At 44.3% G+C, this 20,116-nt stretch overlaps 1 protein-coding gene and 1 pseudogene across 1 annotated transcript; one reads left to right on the plus strand and one right to left on the minus strand.

The window, feature by feature from the left end:
* Positions 1-2,516: 2,516 nt before the first annotated feature.
* Positions 2,517-4,455, plus strand: LOC136323536 (C-C motif chemokine 8-like). The gene is made up of 3 exons (XM_066255375.1): positions 2,517-2,652; positions 3,426-3,543; positions 3,961-4,455. Exons 1-3 carry the CDS (start codon positions 2,577-2,579, stop codon positions 4,064-4,066), a joined length of 300 nt encoding a protein of 99 aa, XP_066111472.1. The 5' UTR covers positions 2,517-2,576; the 3' UTR covers positions 4,067-4,455.
* Positions 4,456-9,673: 5,218 nt separating this feature from the next.
* LOC136322661 (transcription initiation factor TFIID subunit 9-like) lies at positions 9,674-10,832 on the minus strand (annotated as a pseudogene).
* Between the last annotated feature and the right edge of the window lie 9,284 nt (positions 10,833-20,116).

Raw genomic sequence — 20,116 nt, forward strand, 5'->3', positions numbered from 1 at the left:
AAATAACATAATGGGCCTTGAGTTTGGTGGTCTAAGTCAGTGGTCCCCAACCTTTTTTGGGCCACGGACCAGTTTAATGTCAGAAAATATTTTCACGGACTGGCCTTTAGGGTGGGATGGATAAATATATCAAGTGACTGAGACCAGCGTCAAGAGTGAGTCTTAGATGGATGTAACAGAGAATCTGGTCATTTTTTTTAAATAAAACATCATTAGACTTAAATATAAATAAAACGAAAATAATGTAAATTATTTATTCTTTCTCTGCGGACCAATACCAAATGGCCATGAACCGGTATCGGTCCACGGCCCAGAGGTTGGGGACCACTGGTCTAAGTGACTTTGAGTTTGTTGATGACTTCAGAGATAACAACACCAAAATCATAATACAGGAAAGAAATAATTGGTAAGTTGGACTTTATCAAAACAAAAAAGTTCTACTCTATAAAAGCCACCATCAAGAAAATGAGAAGACAATCACAAACTAGGAGAAAATCTTTGTAAAACACATATGTGTTGAAGGACTTGTATCCAAATTATACAAAGAACCCTTAACAACAACTCAAGAACAAGAAAACAAACAACCCAGTTTTTAAAAATAGGTGAAAAATCTCACTAAAGACACCTCGCCAGAGAAGATATACAGATAGAAAAGAAGCATACGAAAAGATGTTCAACATCATATGTCATTAGGGAATTGCAAATTAAAACAAAGAGATACCACCGCACACAAATTAGAATGGCGCTAAAACTCAAAAACCTGACAAATAAATGCTGGTGAGGATGTGAAGCAACAGGAGCTCTCATTCATTGCTAGGGGAATGTGAAATGTTACGGTCACTTTGGAAGACCATCTGGCAGCTTCTTACAAAGTTAAACATAGTCTTACTATATGATCCAGCAATCACACTCCTAGATATTTACCCCAATGAGTTGAAAACATACCCACACAAATGCACATAAGTGCTTATAGCAGCTTTATTCATAATTGCCCCAAACTGGAAGCAAAGATGTCCCTCAATAGATGAATGGATGAGCAAACTGTGGTACATGCATATAGTGGAATATTATTCAGCAATAAAGAGAAATGAGCTATCAAACCATGAAAAGACCTGGAAGAAACTGAAATGCATATTTCTTAGTGAAAGAAGCCAGTCTGAAAATGTTACATACTATACGGTTCCAACATATGACATTCTGTAAGGCAAACTATATTATAGATTAGTGGGATAGTAGCAGTCCAAGATCTGATGGGGATAGAAGAAAGGATGAGGAGGTGGAACACATGAGGTTCTTAGGGCAGTAGAATGTCTACATGATATTGTAGTGTCAGATATGTGATGGAAGGAGTGTAGACAAGGTGAATGGTTTGCAAACCATGTTTTCTTTCCTTTGGGCCCCACTCAAATGAATGCTCACTGTGTGTGAATGAAGGGAGTTGGGAGACCTTTCTCAAGCAGACCTGTTCTAGCTGAACCTGCATAAAACATTGCTCTTCTCCATATGATTTCTTTTGGAAACAAACTTTAGTCTCTAAATGAAATATTTGGAAACGACACCCATAAAAGGACAACATGTGCTGTCCAGTTCTTATCACCCACAGCATAAGATTCCAGGACATTAAGACTTGAGGATTCACCAGACCAGGTGGTGGCACAGTGGATAGAGAGTCAGCCTGGGATGCAGAGGACCCAGGTTTAAAACCCTGAGGTCGCTGGCTTGAATGAAGGCTCACCAGCTTGAGCGCAGGGTCACTGGCTTGAGCATGGGGTCATAGACAGGATCCCATGGTCGCTGGCTTGAGCTCAAAGGTCTCTGGCTTGAGCCAGGGCTCACTGGCTCTGCTGGAGCCCCCTGGTCAAGGCACATATGAGAAAGCAATTAATGACCAACTAAGGTGCTACAATGAAAAACTGATGCTTCTGATCTCTCTCCTTTCCTGTCTGTTTGTCTGTCCCTATCTGTCTGTCTGTCTCTCTCTTGCTAAAAAAAAGAAAAGAAAAAAAAAAGACTTGGGGAATCTTCATTCTACTATTCTCCTAACGTTCTGTCAAGCTACCTGTGGGTCTCAGTGGAGCTTGACTAGTTTAAGATGTCAGAGACCTGAGTCTGATGGAAAATCCAGGCAAAGCCTGGGGCCCCATCCCAGGCCCCCTGGACCCTGGGGAGTGTCAAACCCTCGATTCTCTTCATTCCACTGTGACCCCAGTTCCCATTCTTCCTTTCTAACATCATTTTTTCATTTCAGGGAAATCACAACTTTAATGGTCTTATGAGATCATTTTCTCCACTTTGGCTGGGCACCACCACATATACTTCCACCTCTGCTGCACACAGCCTCAGCACACAATAGAAACTCCACAGTTTCCTTTTCTCCGTGTTTGGAAATCACTTCCAGAATCTGGTGCCTACTCAGCACATTCAGGGTCTTACCTCACCCTTCCTCGATCATGACCCTGGCCATGCTCCTATAAAAGGCAGGCAGAAGGGTCAGAGCAGCCAGAGGAGCAGAGAGGTTGAGGCCAATTCAGAAACCTCCAAGTCCCACGCTGAAGCTCGCCTCCTCACCCTCCAGCATGAAGCTCTCCGCAGCCCTTCTGTGCCTCCTGCTCACGGCGGCTGCCTTCAGCCCCCAGGTACTCGCCCAGCCAGGTAAGCCCTACCATTTTACCCACTGCAGGTCCTACCATCCCAGCATGAGTCATGCCATGCTTGTTGCTTAGCCTAGGTTGGAGAAAGAGAAACCGACAAGGGACATGAGAAGAGCCAGCATGCCCCAGCTAGTCAGAGGCAAAGTCAGAATTTGATGCTCAGGACCCTGAGGCCAGTCCCTATGACCTTTTTTTTGATACCAGCTTTGGGACACTAAATGCAGCCACTGCCTCAATGACCCATGCACTGTTTGGGGACGTAGCATAGAAAAGAAAAAAAAAAGGCCATTTATCATAGTGGATGTGCAGCACATTTCAGGAAGTAGTGGAGAGGAAGAAACAGCTGCTTGAGGTTTCAAATTCTGGATGGCAGTCAATGGGGTTTCCAGAACTGGGGCTGTGTCGAGAGAAGGATCTGAAGGCAGCTCAGCATGTGATAGGGACTGGCTCTAAAGCCAAGGGGATCGTCAGTTGGGAAACAAGGTCTTGGAGCTTGTCTTTCTAGTGTCAGAGAATTAGCCTTGTTGTTCAAGACATTTCCCTTCCCAGTGGTTAACAAGGGCTCCATAGTTCAGCTGAGGAAAGAGACGCCCGGGGAACATTTCATCTGTGGGATTTGGACGGAGGCGCTGGCCTTGGCAGTGGTGGCCTTGGGAGTGGTGGGTCCCAGGGAGAACTCGTGTATTTGTTTTGACCTCCCCTTTCCCTCCCTCCCTTACGAATGCATGACTCTGGTGCATCCAGATGTCTCATTCTTGGCAAACTGTTTTTCAGATTCCGTTTCCATCCCGGTGACCTGCTGCTTCAAGATGGTTGATAAAAAGATTGGCCTCCAGAGGCTAAAAAGTTACACAACAGTCACCAACAGCCTGTGTCCCCAGGAAGCTGTGATGTAAGTGACCCACATTCCCGTACCCTCAGCTGGAAGTTCTATCTGAGATGTATACATACTAGGGAAAGAGATCTCAGGATTCCTATCCAGAGGAGGCAGATAAAAATGCCACCTAATCACCAGGGCCCTTTAAACCCAGAAAGCCCACCAGAAGGAACCTATACTCCCCCCAGGCTCTCTTGCCAGGAGCTTGCTGAGATCATCCAGGCCCCTTCAGCCAGGAGCCTGGAGTGCTTCCACAGAGACAGCAGGAGCAAGCTTCCTTTTAAGGCCTCTTTTCCCATCTGCCCCCCCCCCCTTCCTCTTGGCCGGACCCAAGCACCTCACCCAGAGAGCAAAGGCTGATCAGGTTTGGGAGCCAGTGGGTCACATTCCGGCCAAAATTCTCAAAGGTGCTCCATGTCATTGTGCCCACAGCTTCATGACCAAACTGGACAAACAGGTCTGCGCTGACCCCAAGAAGAAGTGGGTCCAGGATTCCATGGATTACCTGGACAAAAAGTCCCAAGCTCCGAAGCCTTGAATGTCACACCCAGATTGAGGGTCACACCTGGATTGAATGTCCCACCCGGAGCCTGAGAACCATTTTATTTATTTTCCCTCGACCTTCCCCAGGAGCGTGATGAAATTATACAATATTTTATTATAATGTACAAAAATGGAGACTTTGGTTAATAATTTAAAAACACAACCTTTCTTAAATAATATTTAATTGTATTTAAGTTATTGATGTTTTGACTTTATCTGCCATAAATCCAAATGAATGTAAAATGCAAAATCTGGTGATGTTTCCTTTTCTGTGACCTCAATTAAGTTCGTGGCAAGGGGCAATCGTTCCCCCTCCCATGGACCACCAGAGTGAAACACTTCATATTTTTAGCAAGTCAGTGCTTTTGTAAATGTATGCTAGGTAATGTTGTTGATGAAATTAATGTTATTAGAAAACTATGGAATTTTCAAATAAAAACATGTATAATTTTAAAGTACTCGATCTTATCTTTTATGGGATAATATTTAGCTGGGAGGGAGACAATGGCAGCAGTGGGTGGTAATTTGGGATATAGGGGCCATCCTCTAAAAAGTCTTTTGAACTGAGCTAAGGATCAGGAATAACCTAGCAAGACTAGAACAAGCCTGACCAGTGGATAGAGCGTAGGACTGGGATGTGGAGGACCCAGGTTCGAGACCCCGAGGTCGCCAGCTTGAGCGCGGGTTCATCTGGTTTGAGCAAAGCTCACCAGCTTGAGCCCAAGATCACTGGCTCGAGCAAGGAGAGTCCCTCGGTCTGCAGTAGCGCCCCCCCCCCCCCGCTCGGTCAAGGCACATATGAGAAAGCAATCAATGAACAACTAAGGAGCCACAAAGAAGAATTGATGTTTCTCATCTCTCTCCCTTCCTGTCTGTCTCTCCCTACCTGTCCCTTTCTCTGACTCTCTCTGTGTCTGCCAAAAAAAGAAAAAAGAAAAGACTAGACTGAGCTGTTCCAGCCCTTTGGCTCTAGTCTGTAACATCACTGCCCTTATTCAGTCGGGTCTTTCTTACCACAGCTAACTTGGCCAGTCTCTCTCTTGATCTCTTTCACAGTCTCCAGACTTGTCTTTATAATTCCCAAGTTTTCAGTTTTCACCATCTAATCTATTCTCTCCAACCCAGGGTAATATCCCAGAAGTGAAACCGATCTAAGGGGAAAGTAGATGTGTATCTAGAGGTCCACATAAATCTTCCCACTGAAGATGAGTCTTCACCAGGACTGGCGTCGAGGGGCGGCCCGTGGTGGGAAATGTGAAGGCTTCTCCAGACCTGACACAGGAAGGAGAGACGGGGAGGGGTCCAGAGAAAGGAATCCCATCTGGCTGAGCCCTGGAGAGACAGAGGAGTTTGGAGTTTTACAAATACAGGCTGAAGTCAGAGTGTAAGGGTCTTGAATTTCAGATGGGAAGTCGGTGATTAAGAGGGAAACACTAAAGGTTTTGGAACAGGAGAGAAGGAGAGTGTCCGATTCAGAGGCACGTATCAGGAAGAATAACCGGGTATCTGAGGGCAGTAGGGAGTGTGAGAGGGAAAACCCAAGAGCAGGTGACTGCCGGGGCGTGGGGAAGAGGAGGGGGTTCTGAAGCAGAGTGGTGGGGGGGGTGAAGTTGGAAAGAACGGGCCAGGCAGAGTGATAAACTAAATACCATAGAGGAAGGAGAATAATCCACCCGGGACACAGACCCTTTTCTTATCATCTTGCAAAGCAGCTAAGTCTTGAGCAGGCTGGCGCCCTTGGGACACAGAATGAATTTATCTCCATCACTCTACCCTTAACCTCAACCCCAAGAACTTGCAAACTTCCATTTAAAGGCATGGGACTTCCTTTCCTCAATTGTCACTTAAGATAAAAATTCGCTTGTATGTCACAAGCACAGCTGGCTTGTTTTTCAGACAAGAGGCTCACCGTACTGAGGCACCAGGACCCCACACGGAGGGAAAGAGGAGTATTGTCCTGCTGACCCAAGCTCCTCGGGACCTTCCATTGGTGATCGTGCAGAGACGCCACAATCCCTGTACACTTGGGAGCTTGGCAAGGCCAGAGATTTGGCTTCTGGTCCCCGAGCGGACCCAGACTCTGTGCCACTTAGGGCGAGTCACTGTCTCTCTATGGTATTAAGATATGCAATAGGAAAATGTCACAGGCAGGAAATGAGGGAATCTGGCAGATGACCCCTCAAGCCGCCTCCAGCTCTAGGGGACATGTTGGGCAGATAAAATATATTATGCTCACTTTGTTAAAGATGGCGCTGCCCACAAGGAGGCCATGGCCCAGGTGATATTAATGTGTGTTGGGAGCAGGCTGTGGGCAGGCAGGATCCTTGTAGCCTGGGGCTTGGTTTTAGGACTAAGCCTTTCCCACCCTTTTTGATGTGGGGTGGTACAATCCAATCATGCCTCAGAGAAGTGAGTTTGTATTAGAGACTTCCCTATTTTGTATATGGGATTAAAGGTTTTGAATCTACACTATAAAATGGGGGGCAGAACGAGAGCTTGCTCTCTTGGTTCCTGAGATTATCATTAGAGGAGAGAGCAGAAAGAGGCCATGTGGCCAGGAGAAGCAGCCAAGATGGCAGAGTGCTGAGAGAGAAGCCAGTTTGGGCAGAGTTTGTGCAGGGAGAAGGAAGGAGATGGGGAACAGAGGTGAATAAGTCTGGTGAGCTAGAAACCTTTGATTCTAAGAAACTCGGATAAGTCAGTAACTTTGTGAGCACTGAATGTGAGTGGGTTTTGGAGCCCAGTGTGTGTTTTTTGCTTGCCCGCCAGGTGCAAGCTAGGATTAAAGACTATGGACCACCAGATTTTGGCTCCATTGTTTCTTTACTGACTGTCCGAATCCAATGCGAACCTGCATGGGCCAAGCTGCTGTGATGGTGGTAGCCCTGGCCACTGGCTTTACAGGACACATCTTTTGGAAGCTTGGCATTGTCCATTGGTTAGGGTAGGGAGGGAGGAAAAGTGCCTAGATCAGGGGTCTCAAACTCAATTCAGCATGTGGGCCGCAGAGCAAGATCACAGCCGTTCGGCGGGCCGCACTAGGTCTACAAAAGGCAACTGTTACGCAACACTTTTCTCACTGCAGTTGAAAACAAAAAAAAAAATCAGTACAACAAGCACAATCGTACATGCAGTTTACTCAGTGTCACAAAATGACCAGAAACTGTAGTTCGCATCACAACTGCTGTTAACTAAGCTAATATCTAGCTAGGATGCTAGAGAAATGAAAAATACAAGTAGGCCCCTAGGCTTACTTAATTTTATCCAAAATATTTTGAACTTTGTGGATTAGTCTGCGGGCCGCACAAAATTGTTCGGCGGGCCGCATGCGGCCCGTGGGCCACGAGTTTGAGGCCCCTGGCCTAGATGGAAACCATCAAGCCAGGTAAGAGCCTCGCCTATTGGCAAACACCTGTAAGTCAGATCTATCACCTGTCTGGAGATAAGCTTTCCACTGAAGTCCAAGGTGGCATCTGCAAACTCCAGGAGAGAGAAGGCAAGGCAACTAAGGGTCAGCCAGGTCCAAGGTGTCTCCCCCAGCCGCAAAGTTTCCATCTCGTTCTAACCTCTTTCTTCCACATTCTCTAGGCCAAGTGTCTGCAGACATCTGGGCTCGGGATTTCATGAAGTGCCTGGACCACAAATCCCAAAGTCCACAGGCACGAAGAGCACCCTAAGCTGGCAGCAGGCCACAGTGCAACCCGGTTGTTTCCCACAAGCGTAGCGCGGCTGGCTGCGCTGTGGGACTATGCCATTCTACTTCGAATCACTATGAACTCAATGACATGAAACATACTGTCTCAAGTGCAACATCATTTTCTTCGTTACTGATATTTTATGTGCCCTACCTTGAATATTTGTGTTTTGAAAATCTATGTCTTTACACTAACTGGTTCATATCTGTGAGCTCCAATTTATTCCCTTGTCAAACGGGGGTATGGGGGGGGTGGACAAAGACCTGGGGAGGTTCTATGAGTCCTATGCTTCCTCTTGGGCTCCCTTCTGAGAGCACGTTCTGCTGAGGCGAACAGCTTGCCGCAGGCTATGACTCACTCCACTCTCCCAGTATCTGCTCGCACTGTCCCCTCACTTCCTGCTTTCTGCCCGCAGGCTCTGCCGTAGGTGCCATCTCAGGTCAGCAGTTGGCTCAGCCTGCACATTTCCCAGGGCTCAGAAGTACAGGGAAGTAACACTCGGGGTGACATTCTTCCACCGAGGAAGGCTAGACGCAGAAGTTTAAACGCTCCTGCCACCCTTCCTTTGAGAGGTCGACTCTGGGAGTCACTTGTGTAAGTGCCTCAGGAGAGTCAGTCCCCATGGCCCAAATGCTGACCTTGAGTATGCTTATTGTGTTAGTTTCTCCTCCGTGTCTATCTCAGTCTGCTGCCTCCTCAGTCCTGACCCCTGGGGTCACTTCCCAAAGGAACTGTCTACACAGAGGGTCTGTCTTAGGCTCTGGCTTACTGATTGTTTTGTAGAGTCAGAATTCCTTCTCCTTCTCCTAGTCAATGTCTGGTTCTCAATGGGCAAATTTACTGGGCCAGGGCCAGGGCCAGGGATTCAGCTGTGATGTTGTTGGTATTTTCACCAGGACTGGGGCTGGGGCTGGAACGAGGATCAGGGACTCACCCAATGTGTTCTTTGGAACCAGGGCTGAGGTTAAGATCGTAACCTCAGCCAGATGTTAAGATCGTAACCTCAGCCAGATGTTTAACAAGACTGGGTTCAACAGAATGGCTCAGAAGTCAAGGCCAGCAGGACTGAGACTAAACTAGTCACATAGCTAGAAGAATGGTCACATAGGCAGAGATCTAACAAATAAGTAAATTTCATTAAACATAATGAAAACCAGGTCATTTACTGTTAGAGAAGTTTTCTGTAGTCATTTACTGTTACAGAAAAATATGAAATGTTAGAAGACTAGAAAAAAACCTGTGATGTTGATCTGCAATTGAAGGTATTGGTGTGAACATGAAATTTTACAGATAGACAATGATAGGTTGATAGGTAGATAAGTAAGTAGATAGATAGATGGATAGATAGATAGATAGATAGATAGATAGATAGATAGATGACTGACAGATAGAAATACACTCATGAATCATGAGATATGAGTATGTTGAACATATACTCAACATCAAACACTTTCCCAAGTATTGCAAAACATGTTCCAAAGTCATTTCACCAATTTAATTCACTCCCACCTGCAATACTTGAGTGGTCCCACATTTGGTATTTCAATACTTTGTACCATCAGTCTTTTTAAGTTTTCTATTCTGCTTATAATTCCAGAAAATCCACAAGTGTGGTGTAAACTCATGTTTTACTTATGACTAAAGAGGTTGAGCATCTAGTCAGTTTGTTAAGTATCTTCTTTTATGAAGTTCCCAGTCCATATTTTTTTTATGAATAACAACTTTATTTCTTATACATAAAGGCTGATAAAAAAACCCACTATGAATTCTATTAAAGAAATAAATCATTTCAAAATCAAGAACTATGATAACTATATTCATTTAATATTATTTAAGTTTTCTAAAACACAGCTTAGAAACAACTAGCATGCATGTTTAATCTCAGTATAGGGAGTTACAGATCAAGTCTACATGTTACAAGCATCAAGGCTAGATGACAACTTATTATCATCATCATCATCATCGTCCTTGTCATCATCTTCATGTTTTCTTTTCAACGCATTTGATGACTCATTAGCAGTGTTTGGTGATGACAACACAACATGGAATAGAACACCATGTTAGTGTTAATAAGAATGTTTTGGACCCAATTAATGATAAATTAACCAAAACGTTCTGAACCACTGATATTGCTACTTTTAACTGGGGACAGCGAGGTGAGCATCCGTACTGTAAACTTTTGCCCTGTAAGGAACATTAGAATCCCTATTTTAGGTGAAACCGACATGGTTTGTGAGGTTGGTGTGCCAAGTGTGGAAGGACTTGGTCTGCTAGTAACTGAACCAATACTAACTGTGGAAATGTTAGCCTTCCCACAACAGAAGTAGATGATTTTTTTGTAAAGACTTAAGTCTATAGTCAGACAATATCTTATCAGGTGTCAATCTAGGGCCTAAATGTGGCTTGACCAATGCAAAGGGGCTTGATTTCTTTGCTTTGAAATATCTGATAAGAAATGCTTGGGAGCCATCCCCAGTGCCTGGGCCATCTTTGCTCCAATGGAGCCTTGGCTGCGGGAGGGGAAGAGAGAGACAGAGAGGAAGGCGCAGTGGAGGGGTGGAGAAGCAAATGGGTGCTTCTCCTGTGTGCCCTGGCCTCTGCCCCAGGCGCTAGAGTGGCTCTGGTCTCAACATGGCGACGCCCAGGATGGGCAGAGCATCGTCCCCTGGTGGCAGAGCGTCGCCCCATGGTGGGCGTGCCGGGTGGATCCCGGTCGGGCGCATGCGGGAGTCTGTCTGACTGTCTCTCCCCATTTCCAGCTTCAGAAAAATGCAAAAAAAAAAAAAAAAAAAAAGAAATGCTTGGGAGAGGAGAGGTAAAAGACTCATCCGCATGACTGTGGATTACCCATCATGCATTGTCTGCATCAACAGTAACTTTCTCAGCATGGTTTGAATACATTTTTGCATCACCTGGAATTGTGGTCACATATCAGAAGGCAAACTCCAACATCTGATTTATAACTTTTGGCTCATATTCTGTAATCCCCATGCCCTTTAGGATTTGTGTCATTATTTGAGCATCTTTTAGCATGTTCTTCGGAAAAGCCATCTTGCCACACTCCATGATATCCAGTAATAAGACTTCTTGAGCTAAATCACAAACATTCATGTATTTCAGTACTGCTCTTGATGCAAGTTACATGCCTAGTGTGTTTTTTCCAACTGCTAGTGTATCAGTGAGCAGAATGTTTGGAAGCAACATGGTCCTCAATGTGATGGCTCTGGAAACCTCCCAGTTCATTTCTTTTGTAAATTTTTAGATTGTTTTGACTTAGATTGTTTAGTATTTTAGATTGTCTGTCTTTTCATATGAATTAGTAGGAATATTTTCTATATTCTGAATAAGAATCTTTTGTCAGCTATATAAATTAAAATACCTTCTCAGAATCTGTGATTTTCTTTTCACTCCCTTAAAGATGCTTTCGGATAAAAATAACCTTTCAATTTTGATATAGTCAATTTATTAACATGTATCTTTATGGCTAGTGCCTTTGTCTTCTTTTTAAGAGAGCTTTTTAAACCAGACATCATAAAGACATTTTTTAATGTTCTCTTCCAGGAGCATCATGTTGATTTCATCTTTAATCCGTGGGTTATTCGGATGTACTTGGCTTAATTTTCATTCTGTGGGATATCTTCTAGTAATCACTGGTTTTAATTTCATTCCAAAATGGCTAAAGAACATCTTTCATGCTTTCGAACCATTTACATTTGTTGAGACATGCTTTTTAGTTCAGAATATAATCAATTTGATATACATATTTCACATTTTGCCAGAGAAACAGAACAATTGAATATAAAAATAGATGTAGACTGATATAAATATGGATACAAATATAAATACATATACATGGGAATGCCTCGTGCAATTATAGAGACTGACAAGCACCAGAATGAACTGACAAGCTAGAAACCCAGGAAAGCTGATTGTGTAGTTCAAGACCAAGTTCAGAAGCTGAAGAACCAGAGGAGCAGATGAGGTAGTTCCAGGCCAGCAGGCTGAAGACCCAGGAAGAGTCGATGTTTCAGTTCTACTTATAGGAAGGACAGAAGCCAATGTACCAGTTCCACGGCACTCAGGTGGAAGAATTCCTTACTCAGAGGAAGGCCAGTCTTTTTGTTTTATTTAGGCCTTCACCTGATTGGATGAGTCTCATCTACATTAGAGAAGGAAATCTGCTTTATTCAGTCCACCAATTTACGTGTTAATCTCATTCATAAATATTCTCACGGAAACACCCAGAATAATGTTTGATCAAATAACTGGGCACTCCATGGCCTGATCAAGTTAACAAATAAAATTAACTATGTATAAATAAGTATATATAAATATATTTTTATATATTTAATTTATATAAATTTATCACTTGATTATTTGATTTTTAAGAAAGTTGTCAATACAATGAAGAAAAAAAAGATCTTTCAAATAAATGATTTTGGAACAATCAAATATCTGTATGGAAAAAATGCACTTCTCCCTACATCACAGGATACATGAAAATAAATTTAAGATGAATTATAGACCTAGAGGTAAAATCTAAAACAAGAAAACACCCAGAAGAAAACACAGAAGAATAACTTTATAACTCAAGGTAGAAAATAAAATTATTTTTTGAGAAAAACATAGAACACATAACCATTTATATATATATATATTTATAGTTATATAATATTATATATAGTTATATACATATAGTTATATGTATATAGTTACGGCTTCTACCTTTGGCTGCTCGTATTGGCTAAAAGTATTTATTAAGAAAATAAAAAGACAAGGTACAGACTGGAAGAAAATATATTATATTTTATATAAGTACTTTAATCTAGACTATATAAATAATTCCTCCAAAATAATAAGAAAATAGGACAGAACTCAAAACTGGAGGAAAAAAAAATCTTGAACAGACATTTCACAAAAGAATATCAGAATAGTCAATAAACATATAAAAAGGAGATAATGGTAGACAGATGATAGAGAGATAGACAGATGATAAATGGTTGTAGGTAGGTAGAAATACACAAATGGGTCATAGAATATGATCACAGAAATGCTTCTAGAAGATAACAGAAGGGAAATGCAATTGACTACAATATGAAATACCACTACAAACCCACCAAAATGGTTAAAATGAAAAGACTGATAAAACCAAGTGTTGGTGGGAATGCAGAGCAAATGAAGCTGACACATCTCTGGTGGGATGTTTGGAAAACTAATTAGCAGTTTATAATGAACATAAACACTTGCATATTCTATGGCTCAGAAATTTCACTTCTAAGTAAATATTTAAGATAACTGAATCCAAACAAACACAAAAAGTTTTGAACAAGAGTGTTTATAACTCCATTCACATTGGCTCCAAACTGGAAGCATTCCCAAGGTCCATCAACCAAAAAAACAGATAAACAGACTGGTGTGTTTACACAAGGAATTAGCAAGAAAAATAACAGACATTGATACATTGTTTTGCAAGGCATTAAGCTAAGTCTTCAGACCCAAAATGAATGCTTACCACATGGTTCCACTTATATGAATTTCAAGAACAGGCAATCTAATTTTGACGGAAGTCAAGACTGTTCTTAACTTTAGAAGATGAAGCATTGACTTGGAAAAGACACAAAAGGTAAAATGTTGTATACATAGATTAAAAAAGAATCAAGCTATACCTGTAAGATTTCTAAAGTTTATTATATGTGAAATATGTAAGTATATTAAAATAAATTTGAAAATATATTTTAATAGCCTGAACCTGTTTGTACTATTAATCTAGCAACCCAACTTCCACATCTATGATGTAAACAGTGACGCTGATAAAGAGTTATTGTATACATGACAGCATTAGTTAGAATCCAGTGAAATGGGCCAAAATGCCCAATTTTGAAATTTGGTCTACTAGATAGCTATTAAGAAATTAAGCTATTGCCTGACCAGTGGTGGTGCAGTGGATAAAGCGTCAACCTGGAAACACTGAGGTTGCCGGTTCAAAACCCTGAGCTTGTCTGGTCAAGGCACATATGGGAGTTGATACTTCTGGCTCCTCCCCCTTCTCTTTCTCTCTTTCTCTTTCTCTCTCTCTCCGGTCTCTGAAATGAATAAATAAAATCTTTAACAACAAAAAAAAAGAAATCAAGCTATTGAAGGATATATAATGACTTTGACAAGGTTTTTGACATAACGTTAACAAACAAATCTGAGACTAACTGGTAACTAGTAAAATTCCTAAAATTTCCACATGGAAAAAAAAAAAAAAAGACCAACAATATTTTTTTCCGTGGTTGTGTCTTAATGTTGCGTGTGTAAATGACTGTAGAATATTTTTATGCTTTTTAAGAGATACTTTCCAAGTATTCTAAGTCAGCATATTTAAATATATAAAAGTATTTCTACAAAATTGCTGCCCCTACAGAAAAACTTCCTTTTTCTAAAACTTTTGTTTTTGCTATTCATAGCTCCAGCATGTGCCGAATACAAGATTTTTCCTGTCTGCTTAGTCATGAGGAGGGGAATTCCCAGGCATTCATCCTGGAAATTCCAAAAAAAAAGGAAGAGCAGCCAAAGCTAGAAGCCGTGAGCACCTGAATGGACAACGGAAAAAAAGGTAAGATGCCAGGATCCCAGTGGGAAGGAGACTGCACCCCTGAGCCTGCCTGGGATAACCCTGATTCACACCCGTGTGGTCTGGAAGGTAAATTATATGAGAATTCTCTCACAGAGGAGGGCCGCTGTGGCTCCCTAGACCCTTCAATCATCAGTAGGTGTGCATGCTTGACTGTATGCTGGTCCAGAGAATGCCCACAGTGACTCCATCACCTAGAACGAAAGTAGCAGGGCTTGCCCTGGAAGGTCACCAATCCCCCCTTTACAGAGCAAGGTGTGGTCCCCTGTGAAATCTGTTTAAGCTAGGAAGCCTTCATTTGTTGGGACACAATTTAAGGCAGGGCTCACCTGACGCCTGTTTGAGCCCGTTGGAAGGAATAATGTTGCCGGTGGATAGACTATAAGCAAAGACAGAGATAGGTGTGGAGGCAAAAGGAAGGTGGTCTTACAAGATCTCTGAGGGTGGTGGATGGACATGCCCTTCAGTGTCACAATGGCGATATTCTCTGCCCCGGCAGGCTAGCCTTTCTCTGGAGAGACCCAGTCTGAGGGGCAGGAAAATACCAGTTAGCGCTGGCTCCCCGCTTTTCACTGGCCACCCCAGCTGTTGGATATCCCTTCCGTCAAGTGGGAAGGTTGCCGTGTGTCAATACACCTTAGAGCCTTAAACAATAAAATGAGTTGGACAGGGAGAAGCATTAAGTACAAAGTTCCCCAGCAGAGATTCCCAATAAGCTTTGCCCTGAGCATAGATTTTAGCGTGTAGACAAGCCTCTGAAAAACCACAATATTTGCATAGCGAAACCAGCTCTGTGGTGTTACAGTATATAAGACAACCCAGCACGAAATCACCCAGGCCACTGGAGTCAGATTGCAGGACAAGAAGGAGGCTAAGTCTCTACGGCAGTACAATAACTCTAAAACTCACAGAATTCTGTAGTTCTAGGAGACCTCTGCTGTGTAAAGACAAGATCATTAAGATAGACAAGAGCCTGCTGAACTTCCGCTTTGGACATAACTGAGCAATTGGTTATGCTTATGACCTGCATAAGCTCCCACACCGACCAGGTTGGCCAGGGTGAAATTTTAGGTCTCCAGCATGGAGTCAACCTGGTTATACAACATCAGGCACCCCTGGGGAAGGCTTGGGGGAATGTTTAGGGCAGGGGTTCCCAAACTACAGCCCGCGGGCCGCATGCGGCCCCCTGAGGCCATTTATCCGGCCCCTGCCGCACTTCTGGAAGGGATACCTCTTTCATTTGGTGGTCAGTGAGAGGAGCATAGTTCCCATTGAAATACTGGTCAGTTTGTTGATTGAAATTTACTTGTTCTTTATTTTAAATATTGTATTTGTTCCTGTTTTGTTTTTTTTACTTTAAAATAAGGTATGTGCAGTGTGCATAGGGATTTGGTCATAGTTTTTTTTTTTATAGTCCGGCCCTTCAACAGTCTGAGGGACAGTGAACTGGCTCCCGGTGTAAAAAGTTTGGGGACCCCTGGTTTAGAGCATACACCTATGGATTTTCAAAATTTAGCGAAAACACTGCAAGGACCACATTTGTTACAAAACTATGATAAAATCACCAGTTTTTCTGAAATTCAAATGTAACTAGGTGTCCTGTATTTCATCTGGTGGCTTGGCAAGGCAGGACCCTTCCAGAAAGGGACCTGGTGTCCCCAGCCATTAAGGAACTTCAGGTCTCTATGAGCTGGCTGAGATCTGGTTCCTGGGTAACAGATCATGGATCTCTTCTGTAGAGACTGACATAGCTTTCTGCCCATGAAAGCTAAGATTTTCTGCCTAAAGTCAAGCAGTATCTTAATAAAATAGCCCATCTATTTCAAGTCTAAGGATCCCCAAATCATGGCCACAGATTCCTGCTGGTCAGAGCACTCTATCTACCACTCCAGCCCGAGGGCTTCTTGAGGTATCTGTGCCCACTTTGTCCCTGCTGCTTAATTAGCATCACCACCTGGCCTGTGCCTTCCCCGGCCCCAGACTCCAACCCTCCCACTGAGACCTGAACCCCGCTCTATCGCAGCAGCCATTCTTCCAGGTGGCCCCAGACTGTAGCGTTGGCGTCATGGGGAGGGGGCTGGTTAGAACTGGGAGTCACTGGCACACGCTGAGCACTTTCCATGTGTAATTTGATTCTAGCAACGTCAGGATGAGGAAATAGTTAGCTGTCAGTTCCTCTTAGAGGCTCAGAGAGTTAAGCAATTTTCCTCAGATTATATAATTAGTAAGTGGTAGATACAGGACTTAAACCCGTGTCTGGCTGACTCCAGATTTCAGGCATCTAAACACACTCTCCTTGGACATATTAGGTCCTGAAGCAGAGGGAAGGGCAGACAGGAGACCTTACAGCTGGGAAGGTTTTAATGTCTACTCATCTGCTCTATTTGGAGGAAAGTTTGGGATGGGTGTGTGGTGGGTGGATTCAAAGTGGTGAATAACATACAAGCTTCAATGGGCCATATTCATTGATATGGGCCTACCGGCCCAGAATTCAGAATTTCATCTGTTGGTACAAATACCTGGGTGTGATGTTAATGTTCAGCTAGACTGGGTAATGGAGTCTAGACTTTAAAAGAAGCCTGTCCTCAGTAAGGCTGAATTTCTGGAACTTCCCTGGGGGGTTAGGAAGAAGTCTAATAGGCTCAGGAAAGTGGATCTGTTGAAATAGGTTTATTATGTGCAAAGTGCTCAGCCATCCCTAACTGCACTTCCGGGGAAGGCCAGGGAACACTTCCTTTATGGGGGCATTGTGAGATGTTTTGATGAGGTCGCGAGAGGTGGGCAGCCTCCTTCAGAGCTCTCTGGTGGCCCTTCACTGTAAATGAGAGATGGCCCCGGGAGAGCTATAACTCCACGGTTCTCGCACTTCATTGCACACGGGAACCACCTGGAGGGCTGGCCGGCACAGCCTTCCACACCAACCCTGGTGCTAATTGAAGTAATAGCGATACCAACAGAGGGCGTCTCTGTGCTCCTGAAATACATGAGCACCCGGTTCTAGAGTCCCACTTAGAAGACATACTTCCAGGGACCTCTTCTGGCACTCAAGCTTATTGTCAGTCAGGGTCCAAGAAAGAACTAGATGGTGCTTACATGAAAATGATCTGAGGAAGGTGTAATAAAAAGACTTTCCCCCGAGATGTGGGCTGGGTATGAAGAAACCACAGGCTGCTTCGGTACCCTGAGGCTAGTAACAGGGTGATGACCGCCCCTAGAGCTCCCGAGAAAAGGACAGGACATAGTCCCCCTAAGCTTGGAAGAGTCACAGAGAGGGTCACGGAGGGTTCATGGAGGGGGTCATGGAGGGGGTTACGGAGAGAGTCATGAAAGGGATTATGGATGGGGTCATGGAGGGGTCACAGAGGGGGGTCCAGAGGGAGTCATGGAGGGGGTCATGGAGGGGGTCATGGAGGGGGTCACAAAGAGTTCATGAAGGGGTCATGGAGGGGGTTCTAGAGGGCGTCATGGAGAGGGTTCTAGAGGGCGTCATGGAGAGGGTCGTGGAGGGGGTAATGCAGGGGGTTGTAGAGAGGTTCACAGAAAGGGTCACAGAGAAAGTCATAGAAGGGGTTATGGATGGGCTCATGGAGGGGGTTAAGGGGGTCACGAAGGGGGTTACGGAGGGAGTCATGGAGAGGGTCATGGAGGGGTCATGGAAGGGGTTAGGGAGGGGGTCATGGAAGGGGTTATGGAGGGGGTCATGGAGGGAGTCATGGAGGGGTAATGCAGGGGGTTGTAGAGAGGTTCACAGAGAGGTTCACAGAGAGAGTCATGGAAGGGGTTATATAGGGGTCATGGAGGGGGTTCCAGAGGGAGCCATGGAGGGGTTCGTGGAGGGGGTCATGGAAGGGGCCACCTAGAAAGAAGTGAAAATCCTTAGTGGAGAGCTGGCTGCATCCAGGCGGAGCCACAGGGGAGACAACAGAGAAGTATGTACTTCACCTTAGCTCTTCTCCCTCCCTCCAGTGCCCTGAGGGGCTCCCCAGTGTCTGAACCCAGCTTGAAGCCAGAGGGTTCAGCCCTGCTCAGGTGAGCCACACAGGTTGGCTTCCCAGAGATGGATAAGAATGTGTGTGGGAGGCCAAGCTTGTGATCTTTTCTTATTGGTTCTTGTGTCAAAGTTATGTAAGGCTAACCAAATGAGTTGAAGAGTGTAGACACTGTTTTGATATTCTCTGAAGACATTGTGTAACATTGAATTATTCATTATTGGAATGCTTTGGAGGAGGAAGCTGGTAAAGCCCGAGGAGCCCCAAGGGCATTTTGTAGGAAGATTTTCACTTACAGATTCAATTCCTTTAATAGTTTTTAGAATTAAGTTTTTCTCAGTTTTTTTTCTTGCAGTCTGGCACGTCGTTATGTTCCGGGGAAATTTATACATTTCTTCTAAATTAAATTTATTGGCATAGGCTCTTATATTGTTCTCCATGTCCGGTGACATCCTTTTCTTCTATTCATGCTGTTGGCTGTTTTTCTTTCATTTTCTTGGCCTTTTCTTTTCTTTTTTTCTTTTTTCACGAGTGTTCTCTGGAAAGCGTAAGCTTCATTGTAGGCTTGTCAGGAAGCCCACTTTGGGTCGCATCAACGCTTTCTATCTCACTAATCTTGACTCTTTGTTTTCCTGTCTTCTGCCCTCTCTGGGCCCATTCTGCGGACTGGAAAGACTCGCCAGAATGGGAAGCAGAGTGGGGAGTATTCCAGGCAGCCACAGGAGGTAAGCCATGTCTGGGAGCCAGCAGTGAGCATTTCCCATGGGAACCTCAGGCAAAGGGCCCTGCCTCGCCAGGTTTTTAGGGGAGTCCTGGCTGGTCCCCTCCCACCAGCCCATGGCAGCAACCCCCTAGCTCCTAGCTCAGGTGCACACCCTCTTTCACCAACAGCTTGAGAAACTCAGTAGACGTTCCTGAAAACAAGAGGCCTGCATAAATCAGTGATTTTCAAACCATATCCGTCTGGGCCCAAAGTGCGGATGGAAGACGGCACCAATATGCAACGCGAGAAGCCTCTGTCGCCAGAAGTTGGCTTTGACTTGTTTCAAGTATGGGATGTCCACAAAAAACAAACAAACAAATAAACAAACAGAAACTGGGCTTGGAGAAAAACTTCTGCAGCTTTAATGAATGTTTGGAACCACCCTGGTGGCTAGATGTACACAGACTAGTGTTCTCTGCCGGTGTCACCCCTCATTCCGTCACTTTGATCCGGTGGTTTCATCCCTCTGCACCTCGATGATCGCCCGGTAAGTGGGTATGATGATAGTGGAATAGACCTCATCTAGACTAAACACATATAGTGTGTGAAGCCCTTACCCTGTGCTCTTTCTCTACAGGAGTTATTTTTCATTCTGGTTTAAGCAAGACAATGGAAAAAGCTGCCTGGACCGCTCCCTGCAGCGCAGGGCTGGAAGGAAGCAGCGCCTACCCTGCTGCTGCCCACAGCTTCCTTCTGGCGTTTCCTGGGAAACGCTCTGGCAGCCTGGGCTTCAGCTCAGCACATTCAGGACCCCTCTTCATGTTGACTTGACCAGGACCCTGCCCAGGAAAACATCTGTCTGGGAGCTCCCACCCTCTCTGTTTCCTATAAAAGGCAGGCAGAGAGCTGCCTGAGGAGAAGAGGCTGAGACGAGCCCAGACACCAACAGCACACACAGGGGCTCACATCTGCACCTGTAGGAGCTCACATCTGCACCCGTAGGAGCTCACATCTGCACCCGTAGGAGCTCACAACTTCACCC

This window comes from Saccopteryx bilineata, chromosome 2 (assembly GCF_036850765.1).
Source record: "Saccopteryx bilineata isolate mSacBil1 chromosome 2, mSacBil1_pri_phased_curated, whole genome shotgun sequence".
NCBI lineage: Eukaryota > Metazoa > Chordata > Mammalia > Chiroptera > Emballonuridae > Saccopteryx > Saccopteryx bilineata.

Excerpts from the sequence above, each read along its gene's own strand:
- LOC136323536 (XM_066255375.1), top strand. The coding sequence starts at position 2,577 with ATGAAGCTCTCCGCAGCCCTTCTGTGCCTCCTGCTCACGGCGGCTGCC. Across the intron at positions 2,653-3,425 it reads CCAGGTACTCGCCCAGCCAG|ATTCCGTTTCCATCCCGGTG; the intron begins GTAAGCCCTACC and ends ACTGTTTTTCAG. Across the intron at positions 3,544-3,960 it reads TGTCCCCAGGAAGCTGTGAT|CTTCATGACCAAACTGGACA; the intron begins GTAAGTGACCCA and ends TTGTGCCCACAG.